Source organism: Pseudoliparis swirei, chromosome 13 (assembly GCF_029220125.1).
Source record: "Pseudoliparis swirei isolate HS2019 ecotype Mariana Trench chromosome 13, NWPU_hadal_v1, whole genome shotgun sequence".
Classification (NCBI taxonomy): Eukaryota; Metazoa; Chordata; class Actinopteri; order Perciformes; family Liparidae; genus Pseudoliparis; species Pseudoliparis swirei.
The window spans coordinates 20,122,209-20,146,743 of record NC_079400.1 but is presented as its reverse complement, the minus strand read 5'-3'; the positions used below and the strand labels follow the sequence as shown (position 1 = coordinate 20,146,743).

The window sequence follows — 24,535 nt, the reverse complement described above, 5'->3', positions numbered from 1 at the left end:
CTGACTGACTGTCACCCCCAGGACTACCACCTCTTCTTCCACCTTCCTCTCTCCTCCTTCTTCCTGCTCCTTCCTCTTCCTCCTCCTCCTCCTCCTCCTTCTTCTTCCCTCCTGGAGGCCTCCTCCACACATCACTTTAACATGCACTTTAACTTGAGGCCTCCTCCACACACATGTCACTTTATTTACATGCACTTTAACTTAAACACACGCCACATGTAACATACACTTTTAACTAAAACACACATCACTTGAAGCACACACCCAAACACTTTCACATTATTTGTTGTCTTTCTGTCGTGATGATTGTTGTTTGTCATGTCCAAATGTTGCACCTACCGCCAAAAAAAATTCCTCGTTTGTGTAAACATTCCTGGCAATAAAACTGTTTCTGATTCTGATTCTGATTCTGATTCTGATTTATATAGTTTCAAGGAAGAATACATTGCAACGGCCTGTAAGAAAGAGGCAACAATAGTTAATAATAGATAGTTGTGTAACGGAGCCAACGAAGATTGTTCACTATTTTTTAAACTTTTTTTTATCCCATAAAAAAAGTAAATATTCAGACAATTATATTTAATTTTGTTTGTATTTAAAAAATATATATAATATATATATATATAATTAGAAAATAAATGTACATATAGTTTTCTGAATCTTTCCTTTTTTTGTTATTTTATTATAAATTATGAGTTAACGAGGTGATACACATATTAGTTCTGAGAGGTATTGCGTAACAATAATAGACCAATCAACCTCCGCCACGACGTTAGACCCTACGTCACGACGTAAGACCCTACGTCAGCACGTCGCGGTCACGTGGCCAGCGTGCCCGGTGACGTGTTCCCAGCTGAGCCCGCACAGAGCCTCTCAGACCTCAACATGCTAACGGAAGTAAGTCACCCGTTTAGCGTTCATCTTTATCCTCAACGTTGAAACGTGGCGGACAGCCGGCGCGGCTTCCTCTCGAAAGACCAAAGACAACAAATGAGCTCGTGAATAATATGTTACACGCCGAGCTGAACGTCTGAAGCTGCTAAGTTGTGAGCTAAAGCTAGCTCAAGTTAACTAGCTGCGTTATGATAATATAATATCACTAATAACAATGACACGGTCATATAAACTTGTACTTTACATCAACGGAAACGCTCGTGCGGAGAAACTTAACGTCGCCAATTTGTGTCTGTTTTATTGTTGTTTAATTTAAGCTAACAAGCTACTGGACTGAAGTGTCTTTAGCAACAGCGTGACGCGCGAAGCCTCGCGACACTTATTGTTACTTTATACTCTTTTTGTTGAATGATAACAAACAGATTGTGAGAAGTACATTGTCTTTTAATTATGACTCGGATTCTTGATTTAATCTCTTAACAAGACCCCCGACTGGTCATAAAGAGTTGTCTATGAGTGTGTGTCTCCTTGTGTTGTTGTGTTGTCATTTAGTTGTGTAGTTTTGTAGTTGTGTTGCCTCTTTGTGTAATTGTGTAGTTGTGTTGTGTAGTTGTGCGTCTCTGAGGGATTCTCTGCTTCCTCATTGGTCCCTCAGGACAACAACGATGAAGACGTGTCTCTGTTTGACGCGGAGGAAGACGCCGGGAAGAAATCCAAGAAGAAGCTGAAGTGGGTGAAAAGATTCTCCTTCTTCTCCTCCTTCTTCTTCTTCTCCTTCTTTACCTCTCCTTCTTCTCCTCCTTCTTCTTCTTCTCCTTCTTTACCTCTCCTTCTTCTCCTCCTCCTTCTTTACCTCTCCTTCTTCTCCTCCTCCTTCTTTACCTCCTTCTCCTCCTCCTTCTTTACCTCTCCTTCTTCTTCTTCTCCTTCTTTACCTCTCCTTCTTCTTCTTCTCCTTCTTTACCTCTCCTTCTCCTTCTTCTCCTCCTTCTTTACCTCTCCTTCTTCTCCTCCTCCTTCTTCTTCTCCTTCTTTACCTCTCCTTCTTCTCCTTCTTTACCTCCTTCTCCTCCTTCTTTACCTCTTCTTCTTCTTCTCCTTCTTTACCTCTCCTTCTTCTTCTCCTCCTCCTTCTTTACCTCTCCTTCTCCTCCTTCTTTACCTCTCCTTCTCCTCCTTATTTACCTCTCCTTCTCCTCCTCCTTCTTTACCTCTCCTTCTCCTTCTCCTTCTTTACCTCTCCTTCTTCTCCTCCTTCTTTACCTCTTCTCATCCTTCTCCTTCTTTTCCTCTCCTTCTTCTCCTCCTTCTTTACCTCTCCTCCTTCTCCTTCTTTTCCTCTCCTTCTTCTCCTCCTTCTTTACCTCTCCTTCTTCTCCTCCTTCTTTACCTCTTCTCCTTCTCCTCCTCCTTTACCTCTTCTCCTTCTTCTCCTCCTCCTTCTTTTCCTCTCCTTCTTCTCCTCCTCCTTCTTTTCCTCTCCTTCTTCTTCTCCTCCTTCTTTACCCCTCCTTCTTCTTCTCCTCCTTCTTTACCCCTTCTTCTTCTCCTCCTCCTTCTTTACCCCTTCTCCTCCTCCTTCTTTACCTCTTCTCCTTCTTCTCCTCCTTCTTTACCTCTCCTTCTTCTTCTTCTTCTTCTCCTCCTTCTTTACCTCTCCTTCTTCTTCTCCTTCTCCTCCTTCTTTACCTCTCCTCCTCCTTCTTTACCTCTCCTCCTCCTTCTTTACCTCTCCTTCTTCTCCTCCTTCTTTACCTCTCCTTCTTCTCCTCCTTCTTCTTTACCTCTCCTCCTCCTCCTTCTTTTCCTCTCCTTCTTCTCCTCCTTCTTTACCTCTCCTTCTTCTCCTCCTTCTTCTTTACCCCTTCTTCTCCTCCTCCTCCTTCTTTTCCTCTCCTTCTTCTCCTCCTTCTTTACCTCTTCTTCTTCTCCTCCTCCTTCTGTACCTCTTCTCCTTCTTTTCCTCTCCTTCTCCTCTTTCTTTACCTCTCCTCCTCCTTCTTTACCTCTTCTCCTCCTCCTTCTTCTTCTCCTCCTCCTTCTTTACCTCTCCAGTGTAAACACTCGTCGTTTCATTCTCCGCTCATTGTTGTGACGGTTGGTGGATAAACGACACAAAGTGAAGTGTTGAACTTTAAAAGGTATGAAAGTGATCAGATGTCATTGTGTACATCTCAGGAGGAGCGTGTTGTACTTCTACCTTCACACCTTTACTTTGATAGTGTCGCACTTCCTCTCGTGTCCACAATGATGACCTCATTCCTCTCCTCCAGGCACCCGCTGGCCTCGTTCTTCCACCTGTTCTTCCGGGTCAGCGCCGTGCTGGTCTACCTGCTCTGTGGCCTCTTCAGCGGCAGCTTCATCGCCTGCATGGTGGCCATCATCCTGCTGCTGTCATGTGACTTCTGGACCGTCAAGGTGTGTGTTCACACACTCTGCTACAGGTGCACCCGCTCTCTCGCCACTGGTCTGAGGTCAGCTCTCTCTGTGTGTGTGTGTGTGTGTGTGTTCAGAACATCACTGGGAGGCTGATGGTGGGTCTCAGGTGGTGGAACCAGGTGGACCACGACGGGCGCAGCCACTGGGTGTTCGAGTCCAGGAAGGTAAAGAACTCTCTGTGTGTCTTTGTGTGTGTGTGTGTGTACCTGTGTGGTTATTTTGAGAACATCCTGTCTTTTGGCTTCAGGGCGTCGGGAAGCCGCCGGCGTCCGAATCCGAGTCGCGGATCTTCTGGGTCGGGCTGATCGTCTGCCCGATGCTCTGGGTGCTCTTCGCCTTCAGCACCCTCTTCTCCTTCAAGATCAAATGGGTGGTGAGTGCTGCCGTTGCCATGACGATTTACTGTGGGGGGAAATCACACACAGTTTCTCAAAACGTTTAATTTAACAAACTCTTAACGGGAGGAAAAAAACTATTTTCGGCGGCGGATGAATACACATTTAGCGTTCCAGTGAATATTCGTACGTGAGATGGAGTCACAATTGATGAGAGAGCTCAACGGCTCAGAGGAAGAAGAGACATTAGGCTGAGACACACACATACACACACACACACACACACACACACACACACTGGTATGTATGAGATTCAGGACCGAACTATAATCTTCTGGGAATATTTGCACCATAAAAGGAAGCACAGTGCAGGATGTGTACATATTTTAAAGAAATTAGGGACACTTTTTTTTAAACTACTGAAATAACATTTAACCGTTGTTAAAAAATACTAAATAAACTTCTTTAGGGTTACAGTAGATAAGCAATTGTCATAAAAATGGCAATAAGACTATTGGGCAATAATAAGACTATTAGGCAGTAATAAGATTATGAGGTAATAGTCTACAGATTCAAAGTGAAACAGAAAACATAAATCAGACAATCATATTAAATGTTCTTAATTCTTTGGTTATTTACTATTAAATGTTTTAAACAACTATTAACAATTAACAAACTTTTATTTTTATTTTGTATATATAATTTAAAAGTATATGTATAAATTGTTTTTGTGTGTACCTACCCAGTCCAGGAAGTGCAGATAGGACTCTATCTGCACAATACAACTCTATTAAATTATCATCATTATTATCATCCTTATGGGGCATTTGTTGCCCCTCTGGCGGCATCAGGGGCAACAGGATCTTTCTTGGGGCGGTTCTGCACAGTGCAACAGACACGTTGGCAGTTTTCCCAGCTTGTGTTTGCATCACAAACATCTCGTTGTTGGTGCTCGTCATGTGACCTTAACGCCCCGCTGCCTGTGTGCTGCCAGCCCGTGGTGGCCATGGGGGTCGTGCTGCAGGGCGCCAACCTCTACGGGTACGTGCGCTGCAAACTGGGAGGCAAGACCAGCTTGAAGAACATGGCCACCAACTACTTTGGGCGGCAGTTCCTCAAACAGGTGAGACTCCGCCCACTTTTGGGTGAAAAGTCTCCTTATTGGTTGTTGCACAAATCTTCACACGTGTGTTTTTTATTATTTTTCTCCTCCACAGACGCTGTCGAAAGAAGAGGAATCGTAGAGGGGTTCAAACTTAATGCTAATATATATATGTATATCTTCTTTTAGTGGGTTTATGTGGAGGCTTTTGGGTTTATTTCCTCCTCTTCTTCATGTGTGACTCGGTCCCAGCGGAGACGTCCCCGTTTCCACGGAGACGTCCAGTAACCCGACCCCTCGCCAACGCAAGAGAGGAAAAAAAGGACGAAGCGGCTTCAAAAGTCAAAGCGGCTGTAGTTTAGTTTATTTTGCCTCTTAACTTTAATCTTTATAAAATACAAGAAGAAGAATGGAAGAAAATATGTTTCTTTAGAGGTATTGCACAAACACATTTTGTTTGTATTACGGTTGTGGTTGTGTAAAGTATTCCAGGAACTTGTACATATGTAAAGAATCTACGTGGAACTTCTTATGGCGCAAATACATTTGTAACGTGTTTTTCTGAACCGTGTGGTCGTTTTATTTATTTCAATAGTTAGAAACAAGTACGAACTGAAGCTGATTCTTTTCCTTCAGCTTTGGTTTGAGGGGAAGTCGGGGAGATATTCAAAGTCCTGACTCGTGGAACGTAATTTAATACAAATTGAATAAAATAACTTAAGAAAAACATAACTGAGGTTTTGTTGTCGGTCTTTTTTTGGAAAATGAAGACTTTTTAAACATCTTTTTTCCAGATTAACTGGTAAAATATATAAAAATCGGTCAATTAAACCAGATCGGTTAGAGACAATTATCTGATTGTTCAGATTGAGCAAACAGACAAAAATGACATTTAAAATATAAATTAATAAACGAAACCGCGGGATGGATCTGACAAGTGCCTCTTCATAAACAATGTACTTGTAGAAATAAACTGGGTGAACACAAATGTCATCATATTGAGCTGAATTTAAACATGTCATCAGCATTCACTTGACTGCAGCGACACCGAGCGGTTCGTTTATGTCATTACATGTAACGGGTTGTTTGGTTGGTAGATAAATATGTTACAGTATTTTACAATAATTAAAGAGATTAATTTATGAATAACTGGTTAAAAAAACAGTATTTTATTCAAACTACTTCAATGTGGTTCCAAACCCCTCCCAGGATCACAAGACCGGAAGAGAATAGAAATTCACATAGACCGGAACGCGGATAATTTTACCTTCAAAATAAAAGATCAATTAATTGTGTGTATAGGAACAAACTTACTGGTTGTGTGTTGTATTGAGAGGCATGTTTGGAGATGAACGTAATATAACAAAGCACACGTCTTCTGGTCAGGACATGGTTAATAGTCTAATTTATTGTAGTAATACATATGGAGGAACTGTGCCTTTTGGTGCTACAAAATGATCAGTAACCTCGATTAACGTAGTAAATATTTTAAAATATAACTTGATAGCATATCATACGTTGATGAAGAAGCCTACTGGAAGAAGAAACCAATTCATGGGTAGTTATCTTGACGTGTATTCAGTTTAATGTGTGGCACAATTCACCGGCAGTGCGATTTAATTTTTGAAGTCCTAACCGGAAGCCCGCCTTGTAACCGTTAGACACCAGCAGCTTGACGTCGTTTTATTTAAGCTAGTTATTGACAACAGTAGCTTTGGGTTCTTCGGCGTTGGACGTTTTAAAGCCGTACATCGAGCCGTGTTTCCGGCCTTCGTTCCCCGGTGGCCGCCCCTCCACGGCATTCCCTCCAGGATGGTTCACACCGAGGACGCGTCCTCCAGGAAGCGGGAGATAGAGGAGAAGCTGAAGCAGGTCGGTCCGGAGCGGAAGGAAGCGTCCCGAACGAGGCTGCGCGCGACACGTTGAACCAAAACCAACCGGTAGTGGTCACGTCGTTGCTTCTGACGCATTTTAACGTAAACTGCCTTTTTACTGTGTGACGTCACAGGAGCAGGAGACGCTGTCGTTCATCCGGGAGAACCTGGAGAAGAGCGACCAGCAGACCAAGGGGATGGTATGACGTCACAGCTCACAACATTCACTCACAAACACACACAAACATTCACTCACAAACACACATAATAACTCACAAACACTCACTAACACACAAACAAACGTACACACTCAAACACATAAACACTCACAAACACACATAAACAAACACACACAAACATTCACTCACAAACACACATAATAACTCACAAACACTCACTCACACACACACATACACACTCACTAACAAACGTACACACTCACACACATAAACACTCACTAACACACATAAACACTCACTCACATACACACATAATAACTCACAAACACTCACTCACACACATACACACTCACTAACACACATACACACAAACACACACTCACTAACACACATACACACTCACATAAACACTCACACACACTCACTCACACTCACTCACACACACTCACACACACTCACTCACTCACACTCACACACACTCACTCTCACACACACTCACTCACTCACACACTCACTCACACTCACTCACTCACACACTCTCACACACACTCACTCACACACTCACTCACACACTCACTCTCACACACACTCTCACACACTCACTCACTCACACTCACACACACTCACTCACACTCACTCACACTCACTCACTCACACACTCACCACACACACTCACTCACACACTCACTCCTCCTCACTCCACTCACTCACACACTCTCACACACTCACTCACACTCCTCACTCACTCACACACACACCTCACTCACACACTCACTCACACTCCACCACTCACTCACCTCACTCACACACACACTCACTCACTCACACTCACTCACACACCTCACACTCACTCACTCCTCACCTCACACTCACTCACTCACTCCTCACACTCACTCACCCTCACACTCACTCACTCACTCACACTCACACACTCACTCACTCACTCCTCACTCACTCCACCTCACTCACTCACACACTCACACCTCACTCACTCACACTCACACCTCACCACCACTCACACTCCACTCACCTCACACTCACACACTCACTCACTCGCTCACACACTCACTCACACACACTCACTCACTCACTCGCTCACACACTCACTCACTCACACACACTCACACTCACTCACTCACTCCTCACACTCACTCACTCACTCACTCACCACTCCACACTCTCACACTCACTCACACACCACTCACACACTCACTCACTCACTCACACTCACTCACTCCTCACTCACCTCACACACACTCACTCACACACTCACTCACTCACACACTCACACACTCACTCACACTCACTCACTCACACTCACACACACTCACTCACACACTCACACTCACTCACTCACTCGCTCACTCACTCACACACTCACTCACCCTCACACTCACTCACTCCTCACACTCACTCACTCACTCCCTCACTCACACACCTCACTCACACTCCTCACCACTCACTCACTCACTCACTCACTCCACCTCCTCACTCCTCACACTCCTCACCACACTCACTCACTCACTCACACACTCACCTCCACTCACACACTCACTCTCTCACACACACACTCACTCACTCACACACACTCACTCACACACTCACTCACTCACTCACACTCACTCACTCACACACTCACTCACTCACTCACTCACACTCTCCCTCTCGCCCCCCAGGTCTCCATCCTGTCGTCGTTCGAGAGCCGCCTGATGCAGCTGGAGAACTCCATCATCCCGGTGCACAAGCAGACGGAGAACCTGCAGCGCCTGCAGGAGAACGTGGACAAGACGCTGTCCTGCATGGACCACGTCATCAGCTACTACCACGTGGCCAAGGACACGGACCGGATCATCCGGGAGGGGTGAGGCCGCGAGGGGAGGAGCCGAGCCGTTTGAACCGATGCGGTAAACCTCCGGCCGCGTGGTCACTTCCTGTTTCCTGTTGCAGGCCGACGGGCCGACTGGACGAGTACCTGGCTTGCATCGCAAAGATCCAGAAAGCCGTGGAGTACTTCCAGGACAACAACCCGGACAGCCCCGAGCTCAACACCGTGGTACCGTGGGCTTTACACCCGTCTGTGGGCTCTCTTAAAGGGCCAGCGCCACTTGTTGTTGCTGAGAGTGAGACGATGCACACGGGAACATGGAGGAGCCGTCTGGAACCGAAAACGGTTCTTCAGAGTGATGACAGAAGAACCATTTCTGGTTCTTCAAAGAACCTTTAAGACCAGGGTTCTCTAAAGAACCATGTCCTTCAAGAGTTCTTCAAAGAACCTTTAATGGGGCCTCAACGAAAACATGGTTCTTCAGTAGGTGATGGTTCTTCGTAGAACCACAAAGCCTTTAACCCTTGTGTTGCCTTCGGGTCAATTTGACCCGATTCAATGTTTAACCCTCCTGTTACCTTTATATTTACTAACATGTTTTACCCTTGAGGTCAATATGACCCCAGCTATTAAAATCTCCAGAAAATTATTAGAATTAATATTGTTTTCCAAGTTTAAGTGTGAGGTACTTTATGTTTGTTTGTTGACTCCCGAAAGAACACCGACATTAAACATTGAATGGGGTCAAATTGACCCGAAGGCGACAGGAGGGTTAAATATTGAATCGGGTCAAAATGACCCGAAGGCAACACAAGGGTTAAAGAACATTGTTCTTCTGTGTGGATGATGCGTTGAGGTGCTCGTGGGTGTCGCTAGGCTAGCAGTTTCCCTCTGCTTCCAGTCTTTATGCTAAGCTAACTGTCTGCTAGGTCTGCAGGGTATTTGTTCTCGTTAATGAGGTAAAATAATAGTTATAAAGATGTAATGGATGCAAAGACAAGAAACATGACACTGAGTTCTTCGTCTTGAGAGTCCACGTGACCTTTGTGACCTCTGCAGAAAGCGCGCTTCGAGAAGGGCAAAGAGCTGCTGGAGGCGGAGTTCCGCAGCCTGCTGACGCGCTACAGCAAGCCGGTTCCCCCGATCCTCATCCTGGACGCCATCAGCCTGGACGAGGAGCTGGAGGTCCAGGAGGACGTGGTCCTGGAGCACCTCCCCGAGGCCGTGCTGCAGGACGTCATCTGCATCGCCGGCTGGCTGGTGGAGTACGGACGCAACCAGGGTGAGGCCTGCAGGCTGGGGCGCCCCCTAGAGGAGCGGAAGGGCACTGCATTCCCTCCTCTTATTCTTTTTCTTCCACTTCTTCTTTTTGTTCTTCTTCCACTTCTTATCCTTCTTCTTCTTTTTCTTCCACTTCTTATCCTTCTTCTTCTTTTTGTCCCTCTTGTTCTTCTTATTCTTCTTCCGCTTCTTCTTCTTCTTATCCTCCTTCTTCTTCTTATTATTTTTCTTCTTCCACTCCTCCTTTTTCTTCTTCTCCTCCTCCCTCGCCTCCGTCTTCGACCTCTTCTCCTCCTCCGTATTCTCCTCCTACTTATTCTTCATCTTCTCCTCCTTCTCCTCTGCAGATTTCATGAACGTCTACTTCCAGATCCGGTCCAACCAGCTGGACCGCTCCATCAAAGGCCTGAAGGATCACTTCCGTAAGAACAGCGCCTCGTCGGGGATCCTCTACTCGCCCGCCGTCCAGACCAAGCGCAAGGACACGCCCACCAAGAAGTCGCCCAAGAGACCAGGTCAGCTACCGCGTAGATCTGACCTTCATCCAGCCACCATCGCCCGCCCCGCCCCTCCGACTAACCCCTCCCCCCTTTTCCTCCTCTTATAATGCCGTTGTCGTGACGACAGTCTACATCCCAGGTAAATGGAAAAGCTTCAAGCGTGTGTTGCGTTCAGGCGCCGCAAGAGCGTTAGGCATCCACAAGAAAAGTGCATTGTTGGGGTTTTATAGGAGCGATGACGACCCTGAGCTTTCCGTGTGCTTCATGTGTTAAAGCTGCGTTCTCTCTCCTGACCACCAGGGGGCCACTCCTCTGGTTGTATAGAAGTCTATGCTTCATGTGTTAAAGCTGCGTTCTCTCTCCTGACCACCAGGGGGCGGCGACTCTGGTTGTATAGAAGTCGTTGGTCTTCTCTTTAAAAGCCTCTGACTGCTGAACGTGCTCCAGGCTCCTTAACTCACTAACCACTCAGACCTCGTGTTTTAATCCAGAATATGAATGTGCTGCAGACCAGGGGTTCCCCACCGGGTCAGGAGGTCACGATTACACTCTAAATATAATAATACTAAGACATAAATACAAATAAACATCAGAAATGTACATTCTGTGAGATAAATACAACTAGGGGGTGGGGCTTTCATGAATACAACTAGGGGGCGGGGCTTTCATGAATACAACTAAGGGGCGGGGCTTTCATGAATACAACTAAGGGGCGGGGCTTTCATGAATACAACTAGGGGGCGGGGCTTTCATGAATACAACTAAGGGGCGGGGCTTTCATGAATACAACTAAGGGGCGGGGCTTTCATGAATACAACTAGGGGGTGGGGCTTTCATGAATACAACAAGGGGGTGGGGCTTTCATGAATACAACTAAGGGGCGGGGCTTTCATGAATACAACTAGGGGGTGGGGCTTTCATGAATACAACTAGGGGGTGGGGCTTTCATGAATACAACTAAGGGGCGGGGCTTTCATGAATACAACTAGGGGATGGGGCTTTCATGAATACAACTAGGGGGTGGGGCTTTCATGAATACAACTAAGGGGGGCTTTCATGAATACAACTAGGGGCGGGCTTTCATGAATACAACTAGGGGGCGGGGCTTTCTAATGAATACAAATAGGGGGGCGGGGCTTTCATGAATACAACTAGGGGGTGGGGCTTTCATGAATACAACTAGGGGCGGGGCTTTCATGAATACAACTAGGGGGGCGGGGCTTTCATGAATACAACAAGTGGGCGGGGCTTTCATGAATACAACTAAGGGGCGGGGCTTTCATGAATACAACTAAGGGGTGGGGCTTTCATGAATACAACTAGGGGGTGGGGCTTTTATGAATATAACCAGGGGGTGGGGCTTTCATGAATACAACTAGGGGGCGGGGCTTTCATGAATACAACAAGGGGGCGTGGCTTTCTAATGAATACAAATAGGGGGGCGGGGCTTTCATTAATACAACTAGGGGGCGGGACTTTCATGAATACAACTAGAGGGGCTTTCATGAATACAACTAAGGGGTGGGGCTTTCATGAATACAACTAGGGGGCGGGGCATTCATTAATACAACAAGGGGCTTTCTAATGAATACAAATAGGGGCAGGGCTTTCATGAATACAAGGGGGCGGGGCTTTCTAATGAATACAAATAGGGGGGGTGGGGCTTTCATGAATACAACTAGGGGGCGGGGCTTTCATGAATACAACTAGGGGGTGGGGCTTTCATGAATACAACAAGGGGACGGGGCTTTCTAATGAATACAAATAGGGGGGCGGGGCTTTCATTAATACAACTAGGGGGTGGGGCTTTCATGAATACAACTAGGGGGCGGGGCTTTAAGGACAGCCTGTTGGGAACCACTGCTGCAGGTGTTGCCCGTTCCTCCCCGTGTAACTGAATATTAATGCTGGTTATTGTTATTGTTGTGACGGCCGTGTTGTGTTCTCTGTGTGTTGTTAACGGACCTAACCTGTTCCCTCTGCTCTCACGACCCCCCACCCCCCCGCCCCCGGGTCACTGTGCGTCTGAGCACCAGCGCTGTAGTTGCTCATCCTGGTGATAGGCTCCTCCCCCTCCCCCATACATACAAACCTCTGCTGCCCGGCTCGGTGGTGGTGGTGTCTGTTCCATGTTTTTCACTTCCTAGCTCTCCCTCCTCTTCCTCTTCTTCTTCTCTTCCTCCTCCTTCTGTTTCTTGGCTGTCTGGACCTCCTCCTCTGTGTTCATGGCCCAGGGACCATTCGCAAGGCCCAGAACCTTCTGAAACAGTACTCACAGCATGGGCTGGATGGGAAGAAGGGGGGCTCTAACCTCACGCCTTCGGAAGGTAACGCACCCCCTCTCCTCTTCGGTGTCCTCTCTCCTCGCCACCTCACGGCCGTCGCAACAGCTTCTGAGCTCATGAATATCCAAATAAAGCCAGAAAGACTGAGCAGCTAAATATTTTAATCCTGGCAAAAAATTCCCCAGAATCTGTAAAACATATTTACATGTATTGCCCCTTTTTAAGAGGAAATTCTCCTTTCAGCGTAAAATAAAAACAGTATATTTAAACCATTAATGTGTGCTTTGTGATATTTAAAGGGATAGTTTGATCTTTTGAAGCTCTTCTCCACAGTCTGTGTCCGACACGCAGTCGATGACGATTAAATAAAACATTTAAAAAGCCACTGATGGGAGCTGACGGTCATTTGACCTCGTGTGTGAAGCTACAGAGCTGAATCAAAAGCTGTTGTGACGGGTTTTATTATCTTTAAAGCCCTCATGAAACGCACTTAGATGGGTCACACACACACACACACACACCTCCCCCGGCTTGACTGCAGTGGGTGTCCCCTGCTCCCCCCCCCCTCTGCTGGGTGCCTGGTGGTGGTCGGTGCAGATGTTCCAGGTTCAGGTTTGCTCCCCCCCCCTCACCGGGCCGAGTCACGACCCCGGTGGTCTGACTAGGTCTGTGCCCCCCCCACCACCAGATCTCGACCTCCGGGTCAAACACCTGTCTGACGCTCTGACCGAGAAGCACGGGGCCGCCTCAGGTGAGTGGCGGGGAACACAGCGGCCGAGAGAAGGAACATTACCCACAAAGCATCACATCACATGTCCTCTGAACACGCCCCCCCCCTCGCCGGCTGACGGCGTCCTCTCTGCTCGTGTTTTGCTCTCAGGCAAAGACGACGTCCTGGACATCGAGATCGACTCGTACATCCACTGCATCAGCGCCTTCGTGAAGCTGGCGCAGAGCGAGTACGCCCTGCTGGTCGAGGTCATCCCCGAGCACCACCAGAAGAAGACCTTCGACTCCCTGATCCAGGTCAGAGGTCAACGAGCATCGTCGACGTCCTCTGGGGCGGCAAGAAGAATAGTATTAAGAGAGAAGTACAGTCATTTTTATCACCTGGTGGTCAGGAGGGAGAATGCAGCTTCAACATATGAAGCATAGACTTCTATACAACCAGAAGAGTCGCCCCCTGGTGGTCAGGACAGAGAATGCAGCTTTAACACATGAAGCATAGACTTCTATACAACCAGAGTCTCCCCCTGGTGGTCAGTAGAGAGAATGCAGCTTTAACACATGAAGCATAGACTTCTATACAACCGCCTGATGACCCTCCCCTGTCTGTCCACAGGAGGCGCTGGACAACCTGATGCTGGAGGGGGACAACATCGTGTCCGCCGCTCGGCGAGCCATCATGCGTCACGACTACTCGGCCGTGCTCACCATCTTCCCGATCCTCCGTCACCTGAAGATGAACAAGGCCGAGTTCGACTCCACGCTGCAGGTCGTCTTAGGCTCCGCCCCCAAAGTCCTCCAGGGGAACGTTGAATGAACGTTGAAAGAAATGACTGTGTGTGTGTGTGTGTGTGTGTCTGTGTGTGTCTGTGTGTGTAGGGAACAGCAGCGAGCACCAAGAACAAGCTGCCGACGCTCATCACCTCCATGGAGACGATCGGGGCCAGAGCTCTGGAGGAGTTCGCCGACAGCATCAAGGCGAGAGAAGATCACCCGTTAAACCCCGAGCGTCGTCTCTCAGGAGTAGTTCACCCGTTAAACCCCGAGCATCGTCTCTCAGGAGTAGTTCACCCGTTAAACCCCGAGCGTCGTCTCTCAGGAGCAGCTCACCCGTTAAACCCCGAGCGTCGTCTCTCAGGAGCAGCTCACCCGTTAAACCCCGAGCGTCGTCTCTCAGGAGCAGCTCACCCGTTAAACCCCGAGCGTCGTCTCTCTCGAGCAGCTCACCCGTTAAACCCCGAGCGACGTCTCTCGGGAGCAGCTCATCAGTTAAACCCCGAGCGTCGTCTCTCAGGAGGCGTGAGCTGACCGCTCTCTCTCTGTTCCACCACAGAACGATCCCGATAAGGAGTACAACATGCCGAAGGATGGAACCGTGCACGAGCTGACCAGCAACGTAAATGCTCCCGTGTCCCTCCGCCCGGTCACGTGATCGGTGAGCTCGCCGCTCACCTCTCTGTCTCCCCCTGCAGGCCATCCTGTTCCTGCAGCAGCTGCTGGACTTCCACGAGACAGCCGGAGCCATGCTGGCCTCACAAGGTACTTCCTCCTCCTCCTCCTCCTCGCCCGGCTGCATCCTTTAGTTTCAATGCCAGCAGATTGTTTGTTTGTATTTTCAGTGTTTGGATGTTGTTGTTTTTATTTAAAGGGCCAGCGTGCAGCAGAAATGGAATTTTAAGTTCATTAATGGTTAAAACAAGAACAAGTCACTGTACACATACTTTGTCTCTCCAGATACAGATAACTGATAGATAACTGATAACTGATCATTGATGGATAACCGTCACAGGTCTGATTCTCCTTCTTGGTTCAAATCCTTCAGGAGTCTGTGTTCCGATATTTCAGATTCATGCTTCCCCCTCTGGTCTCCTTCCCTCTGGTCTCCTTCGCTCTCCTCTCCTTCCCCCTCGTCTCCTTCCCTCTGGTCTCCTTCCCTCTCGTCTCCTCGCTGTCTGACTGGTTGCTTCCTCTGCACTAACAAATCTCTTCTAACCTTTTTTTGTGTGTGTTTCTGTTGCACTTGCTCTCTCCCTCTCTCCCTCTCTCCCTCTCCCTCTCTCTCTCTTCTGCCTTGCCTGGGCCCTTTTAAGTCCTGGGGGACACTTACAATATCCCTTTAGACCCCCGAGGTAAGCACCCTGCTGTGAGTGTGTGTGTGTGTGCGGTTCCTCTGTGACGGCCTGTGTTTCCCCCCCAGAGACGAGCTCGTCGGCGAGCAGCTACACCTCCGAGTTCAACAAGCGTCTCCTCAGCACCTACATCTGTAAGTGTGGGCGGGGCTTACCCTCCGCAGGGCGCTCTGTCGGAGGCTGACGGCCATCTTTGTGCCTTACAGGCAAAGTGTTGGGCAACCTGCAGCTCAACCTGCTCAGCAAGTCCAAAGTGTACGAGGACCCGGCGCTGAGCGCCATCTTCCTGCACAACAACTACAACTACACCCTCAAGTCTCTGGAGAAGTACGTGAAGACCCGTTTCCATGGCGATGACGATCCTCACGCTCTCCAGCTGTTCTCTAACGGCGGTGGTGTGTTCAGGTCCGACTTGATCCAGCTGGTGACGGTGACGCAGAAGAAAGCAGAGAACTCGTACCGGGAGCTGATCGAGCAGCAGATCCAGATGTACCAGCACAGGTAGACCACCTCAGAGGGCCTTCACTTCCTGTTTGTGTGCCACGTTGACCTCACGCTGACCCCACGCTGACCTCATGTTGACCTCACATTGACGCTGAACTCACATTGACCTCACGCTGACCTCATGTTAACGTTTACCTCCCCTTGACCTCATGTTGACCTCACGCTGACCTCACCTTGACCTCACGCTGACCTCGCGGGGCCGTGTGTTGGTTCTGTCGCAGCTGGCTGAAGGTCACGGAGAACCTGACGAGCAGGAACATGCCCGTCTTCCAGCCCGGCAGCAAGGTGAGCCTCCGGTTCCCCGGTTCCCCGGTTCCCCTCCACAGGTTTCACTGCAGAGGCCTGGAGTCTGGAGAACCTCCACCAGGGGGCAGCAGCAACACGTTTCATCTGTTCTTCAAAGCCACCAGACCCCCCCCCCCCCCTGTGTTCATGTACCTGAAGCCTGTCTTTCCTCCTCCAGCTGAAGGATAAAGAGCGACAGGTGATCAAAGACAAATTCAAGGTGAGGGCAGGAACAGGTTATTATGGGATGTCTTTTCAACTAAAGCGTGAATATTTAATTATAATATCATGAATATGAACCCCTCAGGGCTTCAACGACGGGCTGGAGGAGCTGTGTAAGACCCAGAAGGGCTGGGCCATCCCGGACAAAGGGCAGCGGGACTTCATCCGCCAGGCCCAGAGGAGGGTGGTGTCGGAGGCCTACAGGGCCTTCCTGCACAGGTGAGCCGTGAGAAGACGTCATGATGTCGTGATGTCATGATGTCATGCCGTGATTTCATGATGTAATGATGTCATGGCGTGATGTCATGTCATGATGTTATGATCTATACCACCCCATTCCATCACATACTGTAGTATATATTTTTTTATGACTTTTTTACTTGAATGAAATCCTGAACTGAACCTTCCAGCCAATCAGAGCGCTTCGATCTCCTTTTGCACACGACCCCATTTCTCCTGTTTCAGATGCGCCAACGTCTCGTTCACCAAGAACCCCGAAAAGTATCACAAGTACCGGCCGGAGGAAGTGGAGGAGATGATCGAGAAGCTGTTCGACACGTCGGCGTGAAGAGACCCTGAACACGCCTCACCCTGAACACGCCTCACCCTCTCACCCTGAACACGCCTCACCCTGAACACGCCTCACCCTCTCACCCTGAACACGCCTCACCCTCTCACCCTGAACACACCTCACCCTGAACACGCCTCACCCTGAACACGCCTCCCCCTCTGTCTGTGGAGGATGTATTTATGCCCAAAAGAGTGAATAAAGTGAACTTTGAATCCTCTGTTGTTGTGATGTGTTTTCTTGATGCAAGATGTGTGTATACAGGACTGTCTCAGAAAATTAGAATATTGTGATAAAGTTCTTTATTTTCTGTAATGCAATTCAAAAAACAAAAATGTCATGCATTCTGGATTCATTACAAATCAACCGAAATATTGCAAGCCTTTTATTCTTTTAATATTGCTGATTATGGCTTACAGCTTAAGAAAACTCTAAAATCCTATCTCATAAAATTTTTATATTTCCTCAGACCAAGTAAAAAAAAAGATTTATAACAGCTGAGTGTTTGTCAAGGCTCAGGAAACCCTTGCAGGTGTTTCGAGTTAATTAGACAATTCAAGTGATTTGTTTAATACCCTACTAGTATACTTTTTCATGATATTCTAATATTTAGAGATAGGATATTTGAGTTTTCTTAAGCTGTAAGCCATAATCAGCAATATTAAAAGAATAAAAGGCTTGCAATATTTCAGTTGATTTGTAATGAATCCAGAATGCATGACATTTTTGTTTTTTTAATTGCATTACAGAAAATAAAGAACTTTATCACAATATTCTAATTTTCTGAGACAGTCCTGTATATGTGTATATATATTATGTATTCTTCCTCCAGACATCGATTGACCGCCATTACATTTTCTAAAATAAGAACTTTTAATCATCTGAGAAAATCCCTCAAATACAACCAGAGGTGTCGCCCCCTGGTGGTCAGGAGAGAGAATGCAGCTTTAACTCATGAAGCATAGACTTTCAGACCTGGAGGTTGCAGGTTTTCTTTATTGTTCTGTTTGACCCAGTCTGCTCTCATTGGCTCGTTTGAATCACATGTGTTTTCTGATTCTGGTTGGTGGACTTTGGTTCGTTCCCTTTAAGCCAAATCAAAGGGGGCGTGTTCCCCCGGCTGACCAGCAGAGGGCAGCAGAAGCACAACGAGCGGCCCGTGTTCACAGCGAGGTCACCGGTCCTCAGAGGAGCTGCAGATGGCGGTGCGTCTCAGCATCCACCAATCAGGGAGAGGCCGGGGCCCTTTGAGCCTCTCGCATGCATTACGCCGTTGACTTCTATACAACCAGAGGAGTCGCCCCCTGGTGGCCAGGAGAGCTCGAGAGGCCAGTGACCTCAAAACATCTGCTCCTCCCCCGAAGCCCCTCAGTGTGAGCGAGGCAGGTGGACCTCCGGGTCACTGCAGAAAGCACTTTCTCACACACACGCACACACACACACTCACACACTCACACACACGCACATCCTCTCAACCGTTGCCGCGCTGATAGTCCCACACTATATAAATAGTGTTCACTTTTAATAAGCACGTGTGTCCAGTGGATGACGTCAGCGCCGTGGGGCTCGAGGAGTGTTTCATTATAAACCTGCATCATTAAAACGCTGCTGGCCGGGTCTGCCCCCCCCCCCCCCACCCCCCTCACACTTTAATGAGGCCAGCCGGGATCCCAAATCGATGCAGGTGAGTGTGTGTGTGGGGGGGTCATAGTCATAGATGTCATGTGACGGTTTAATAATTATAGATATTAATGTAAGTGGTGTGTGTGAAGTGTAAACGCATTATGATGTCCTAACGAGATATTATGATCTCATATGTTGGGTTGACAACATTTATTGACACAAATTATTATCCCTTTATAATCCCTCGTGTCCCCGACCTCTGACCTCATGGGTCACACGGTTCATGCTTTATGGATTTCAGAGCGTTGAAATTATTTTTTGGGGGGGTGCCAAAAAAAGAGAAGAACCCAGCTGCAGCGAAGCGGCCGTGTGTTCATGTTCATCAATAATCAGCAGAGCGCTCCCAGGTCAAAGGTCACGGAGGTCGCGAGGCACACAGGTGCTTTCAGAGAGCCGCAGGAAGGAAGCGAGGGAAGCGAAGGAAGCGAAGGAAGGAAAGGAAAAGGAGTCGGCGAGAGCACTCGTGTGGTCTGCAGCTTCAGGCCAAGACCACCCCCCTCCCCCTCCCCCCCCCCACCGACCGCACACAATCGTCTTGAATGAGACGAAATCCTGAGGAGTGATAGTTTACTTAGCCTAGATACCCTCTCTCTCTCTCCCCCTCTCTCTCTCTCCCCCCTCTCTCTCTCTCTCTCTCCCCCTCTCTCTCTCTCTCTCTCCCCCTCTATCTCTCTCTCTCTCCCCCTCTTTCTCTCTCTCTCCCCCCCTCTTTCTCTCTCTCTCCCTCCCACCCCCTCTCTCCTCCCCTCTCTCTCCCTCTCTCTCTCTCCCCCTCTCTCTCTATCTCCCCCCATTATACAAACTGAAACCTTGTCGTTACGCGGTGGAAACTCAAGGACCTCATTGGCCGATCTGGAGAAGAGCTGCAGACCACCAGACCTGAGCAGCGGAAAAATAAAACATGTACATAAATATACATATATATATATGTATATACATACATATACATATACATATATATATATGTATATACATATATACAGGACTGTCTCAGAAAATTAGAATATTGTGATAAAGTTCTTTATTTTCTGTAATGCAATTAAAAAAACAAAAATGTCATGCATTCTGGATTCATTACAAATCAACTGAAATATTGCAAGCCTTTTATTCTTTTAATATTGCTGATTATGGCTTACAGCTTAAGAAAACTCTAAAATCCTATCTCATAAAATTTGAATATTTCCTCAGAAAAGATTTATAACAGCAAAACAAAATCAAACATTTGAAAATGTGTTTCCAGGTGTTTCGAGTTAATTAGGCGATTCAAGTGATTTGTTTAATACCCTACTAGTATACTTTTTCATGATATTCTAATATTTAGAAATAGGATATTTGAGTTTTCTTAAGCTGTAAGCCATAATCAGCAATATTAAAAGAATAAAAGGCTTGCAATATTTCAGTTGATTTGTAATGAATCCAGAATGCATGACATTTTTGTTTTTTTAATTGCATTACAGAAAATAAAGAACTTTATCACAATATTCTAATTTTCTGAGACAGTCCTGTATATGTATTATTATAATATATTTTATATATAATATATTATATAGTATATATATATACTATATAATATATAGTGTATTTATATATATATATATTATACATATATAGTATATATATATTATAGTATATATATTATACATAGATATATGTATATAGTATACATATATATAATATATATAATATATTTATATATATATATATTATATAATATATAGTGTATTTATATATATATATATTATACATATATAGTATATACATATACATATGTTATAGTATATATATTATATATATATATTATATAGTATATATATATAATACATAGATATATATATAGTATCATTGTGGTTCCCGACCGGATCGATTAACACGGAAGACTTTCTTTCCTTGTAAAGAAAAGGATAACTTTACTTTTCAGGTCTCTAAAAAGATCCAACTTTGGTTGAAATGGTCACATATTTGCAGCGTGATTAAGAAGACAATGTTTTAATGTGAGAGAATTAATATATATATATATATATAGATATAATATATACTTATACTATATATATATGTATGTATAATATATATACTATATAATAGATATAATACATATACTATAATATATTTAAATATATACACTATATATATGTATAATATATATATATATAGAAATATACTATATATTATATATATGTATATATATAATATATATAATATATATATAATATATATGTATACTATATATATATCTATGTATTATATATATACTATATAATATATATATATAATATATATACTATAATATATTTATATCTATATACTATATATGTATAATATATATATATATATAAATACATATGTGTATGTATACTATATATATCTATGTATAATATATATACTATAATATATATATATACTATATATGTATAATATATATATATATATATAAATACACTATATATTATATATTATATATATATACTATATAATATATTATATATAAAATATATTATAATAATACATATACAGGACTGTCTCAGAAAATTAGAATATTGTGATAAAGTTCTTTAAATATTGCAAGCCTTTTATTCTTTTAATATTGCTGATTATGGCTTACAGCTTAAGAAAACTCAAATATCCTATTTCTAAATATTAGAATATCATGAAAAAGTATACTAGTAGGGTATTAAACAAATCACTTGAATCGTCTAATTAACTCGAAACACCTGGAAACACATTTTCAAATGTTTGATTTTGTTTTGCTGTTATAAATCTTTTTTTTTACTTGGTCTGAGGAAATATTCAAATTTTATGAGATAGGATTTTAGAGTTTTCTTAAGCTGTAAGCCATAATCAGCAATATTAAAAGAATAAAAGGCTTGCAATATTTCAGTTGATTTGTAATGAATCCAGAATGCATGACATTTTTGTATTTTTAATTGCATTACGGAAAATAAAGAACTTTATCACAATATTCTAATTTTCTGAGACAGTCCTGTATATATATATATATGTATATATGTATATACATATATATATGTATATGTATATACATATATATAAATATATGTGTATATATATTTATCTTCACATATATATTAAAAAGGGTAAACATAAAATGCGAAGCCGCCTCACGCGACATGTCCGACCACGAGTTGAACTCACGTGTCACTTTTTCCCCTCATCGTCTCCAGGTGGCGAGATGTGCCTCCCCCCCCTCCCCCCCCTCCCTCTCTCCGAAAAAGAAGAAGATAATACAGAAATCAATTGGCGTCCCGATGATGATGGAGGAGGAGGAGGAGGAGGAGGAGGAGGAGGAGGAGGAGGAGAGATCCTTTGCTTCCGAGTCCTGCGGCATTAAAGTCGACCAACCGTCACATCGAAAGTGTTCATCTGTAAGAGCTCTCCTTCAGGCGACTTTAATATTACAACATACACACACACACACACACACACACACACACAGTGGATAATAATAGAGCGGAATGGTTCTACCAGACGCTCAGTGGAGGCTCATAAAGACGAGCGGTAGCTGCTTCCTGCGTCTGGCCGGTCCGTCTGGTGTCGGCGCCGAGCTGCAGGACTCGGACCGCCGGCCCGGCTCAACCGGCTGCAGGACTCGGAAATGTAGAGAAAATGTATAAATGGTCATTTAAAGAAGCACACGGGACTCACACAAACAAACACACACACACACACACACAATCCACTCAGACTGGATGTGTGCATTTAAATTAACACATTACGCAAAAAAAATAAGCTAAAGTCGACGGATTTCAGGTTCAACGTGCAGACGCTCCAGAAACGCCGTCCTGAAGTGCAAATTGGGTTAAGAAATACAAGAATTGACGTTGGAGGGAGAAGCTACTCTGCCACACGGTGGCCACGCAGGGGTACTACACCGTGACACCGCGGCAACGAGTTCCTCACATCGCTCTACGGAGTTTTCTGACTCCATGGCGCCGCGTCGCCACGGCCGTCGGTGAAAAGTTGATTTAAAGTCTGATTTTTAATCTCCCGCGGCTGAAAGTTCACGTGAACTCGGTGAACTCGGCGTCCGAGCCGAGCTCCGCCGCGCGTTCACGGGGAAGTGTGCAAACCCCACATGCTGCCTGCAGGTGAATTAGCCGCATGAAGCTACTTTCCCTCCCTCCCTCCAGCGCCGCCTATAAGGGCTTCATTATCCTCCCCACATGCCGCCGCCCAGCGCGCCCCCTCTCGGAGGGGGAGGGGTCCGGGCCGCGCCGGCCCAGTTTCCACTGCTTTTAATGAGAGTCGCAGACAGAAGAGAGGAAATGTGCGGGGTATTTATAGAAAAAACGAGAGGAATGCTAGCCCCCTAATTGTGCTTAGTCTATCTCTCCGCTGCTCGGCCAATGACGTGCGGAGCGGAGGAGAGAGAGGAAACACGGGGGAGGGGAAGAGAGAGAAAGCGGGTGGCGTGCACACGGCGAGGCTCTTCTTCTGCTCGTCCTGCCGCTCGGGAGGCGACGTGTGAGACGAGTTGTTCTCCGTGTGCTTTCCTCCGCGTGGCGTTCAGGTCCAGTCTGAAATAACGACTCGACTGATGAGCAAATGGATGCTGAGAGACGTTCAGGGTCCCAGAGGATGAACCCTGATGACTTTGGGCCACCGGCTGCTCCTCGAGGTTTTTATTGGTGCTCAGCTGCACTTTGTGTTTAGTAATAATGAATAAATGAAGATGTTCATCCCCTCGTCATGGTCTGACTCTACAGACCATGACGTATAAATGATGACATCATGCTGTCCAGAAGAAGACTGGAGACTAGAGACTGAGACATAAACTCATGTTTACAATGTTTACTGAGGGAATACATCAAGAGAAGTAGAGTCACTATATAGACTTCTCTCCAACCAGAGGAGTCGCCCCCTGGTGGCCAGATGGTCAGGAGCCGCTGTGGACCAATGGGGAGCTCCGCTTATTTCGTGTTTTTGTCATAGTAGCCCAGCTTTGTCATTTCTTGATGGACTCTGGGGCCACATGTTGGTATTCACCCTCCAACCCACAGCGGAGCAGGGAAGGCAGCCATCGGGTCTCACTGTGTCCTGCAGGCCGTGATGCACCTGTGTCTCGCTCTTCGTCTCAGACGGACCCCTCGCTGTGCTTTTGTCTTCCTTGAATGGCGTTCCTGACTTTATCATCGTTATCTCGTGTGCGGCGGTCAGGGCGTCGGGTTCCTGCCGCTTGACCTAAAAGCTTTTTGTCTGGCTCTGAAAAACCAAAACAGAAGACAAAAGACTACAAGTAGCACTTTAGCACACACACCTTCAGTTTCTCTCAAAGGGGGCGACTCCGCTGGTTGTATAGAAGTCTATGCTTCGTGTGTAAAAGCTGCATTCTCTCCCCTCACCACTAGGGGGCGACTCCTCTGGTTGAGTAGAAGTCTATGCTTCATGTGTTAAAGCTGCATTCTCCCTCCTGACCACCAGGGGGCGACTCCTCTGGTTGTATAGAAGTCTATGCTTCATGTGTTAAAGCTGCATTCTCCCTCCTGACCACCAGGGGGCGACTCCTCTGGTTGTGTAGAAGTCTATGCTTCATGTGTTAAAGCTGCATTCTCCCTCCTGACCACCAGGGGGCGACTCCTCTGGTTGTGTAGAAGTCTATGCTTCATGTGTTAAAGCTGCATTCTCCCTCCTGACCACCAGGGGGCGACTCCTCTGGTTGTGTAGAAGTCTATGCTTCATGTGTTAAAGCTGC

General features: G+C 46.0%; 1 protein-coding gene across 14 annotated transcripts; it reads left to right on the top strand.

Annotated features, from left to right (window-relative positions):
* Nucleotides 1-814: 814 nt before the first annotated feature.
* LOC130203350 (exocyst complex component 7) lies at nucleotides 815-17,368 on the top strand. Of its 14 annotated transcripts, none has more exons than XM_056429437.1 (25): nucleotides 815-897; nucleotides 1,550-1,623; nucleotides 3,168-3,312; nucleotides 3,408-3,497; nucleotides 3,581-3,706; nucleotides 6,779-6,844; nucleotides 8,500-8,684; nucleotides 8,771-8,876; nucleotides 9,708-9,930; nucleotides 10,277-10,444; nucleotides 12,664-12,756; nucleotides 13,403-13,465; nucleotides 13,595-13,740; nucleotides 14,057-14,209; nucleotides 14,320-14,418; nucleotides 14,774-14,836; nucleotides 14,913-14,979; nucleotides 15,531-15,569; nucleotides 15,638-15,703; nucleotides 15,776-15,896; nucleotides 15,975-16,070; nucleotides 16,295-16,358; nucleotides 16,537-16,578; nucleotides 16,666-16,799; nucleotides 17,046-17,368. In XM_056429437.1, the coding sequence occupies exons 1-25, from the start codon at nucleotides 886-888 to the stop codon at nucleotides 17,146-17,148; spliced, it is 2,544 nt and encodes an 847-aa protein (XP_056285412.1). In that variant the 5' UTR covers nucleotides 815-885; the 3' UTR covers nucleotides 17,149-17,368. The 14 variants fall into 14 exon arrangements, with proteins under 14 accessions (XP_056285412.1, XP_056285416.1, XP_056285417.1 ...); XM_056429441.1 differs by lacking the exon at nucleotides 12,664-12,756 and adding an exon at nucleotides 10,557-10,568; XM_056429442.1 differs by lacking the exon at nucleotides 12,664-12,756.
* Nucleotides 17,369-24,535: the final 7,167 nt, after the last annotated feature.

What these genes read in the sequence shown, in the direction of transcription:
- LOC130203350 (XM_056429437.1), top strand. An exon ending in AAATCCAAGAAGAAGCTGAA is followed by an intron (nt 1,624 to 3,167) that starts GTGGGTGAAAAG and finishes CCTCTCCTCCAG; the next exon opens with GCACCCGCTGGCCTCGTTCT. An exon ending in GACCGGATCATCCGGGAGGG is followed by an intron (nt 8,685 to 8,770) that starts GTGAGGCCGCGA and finishes TTCCTGTTGCAG; the next exon opens with GCCGACGGGCCGACTGGACG.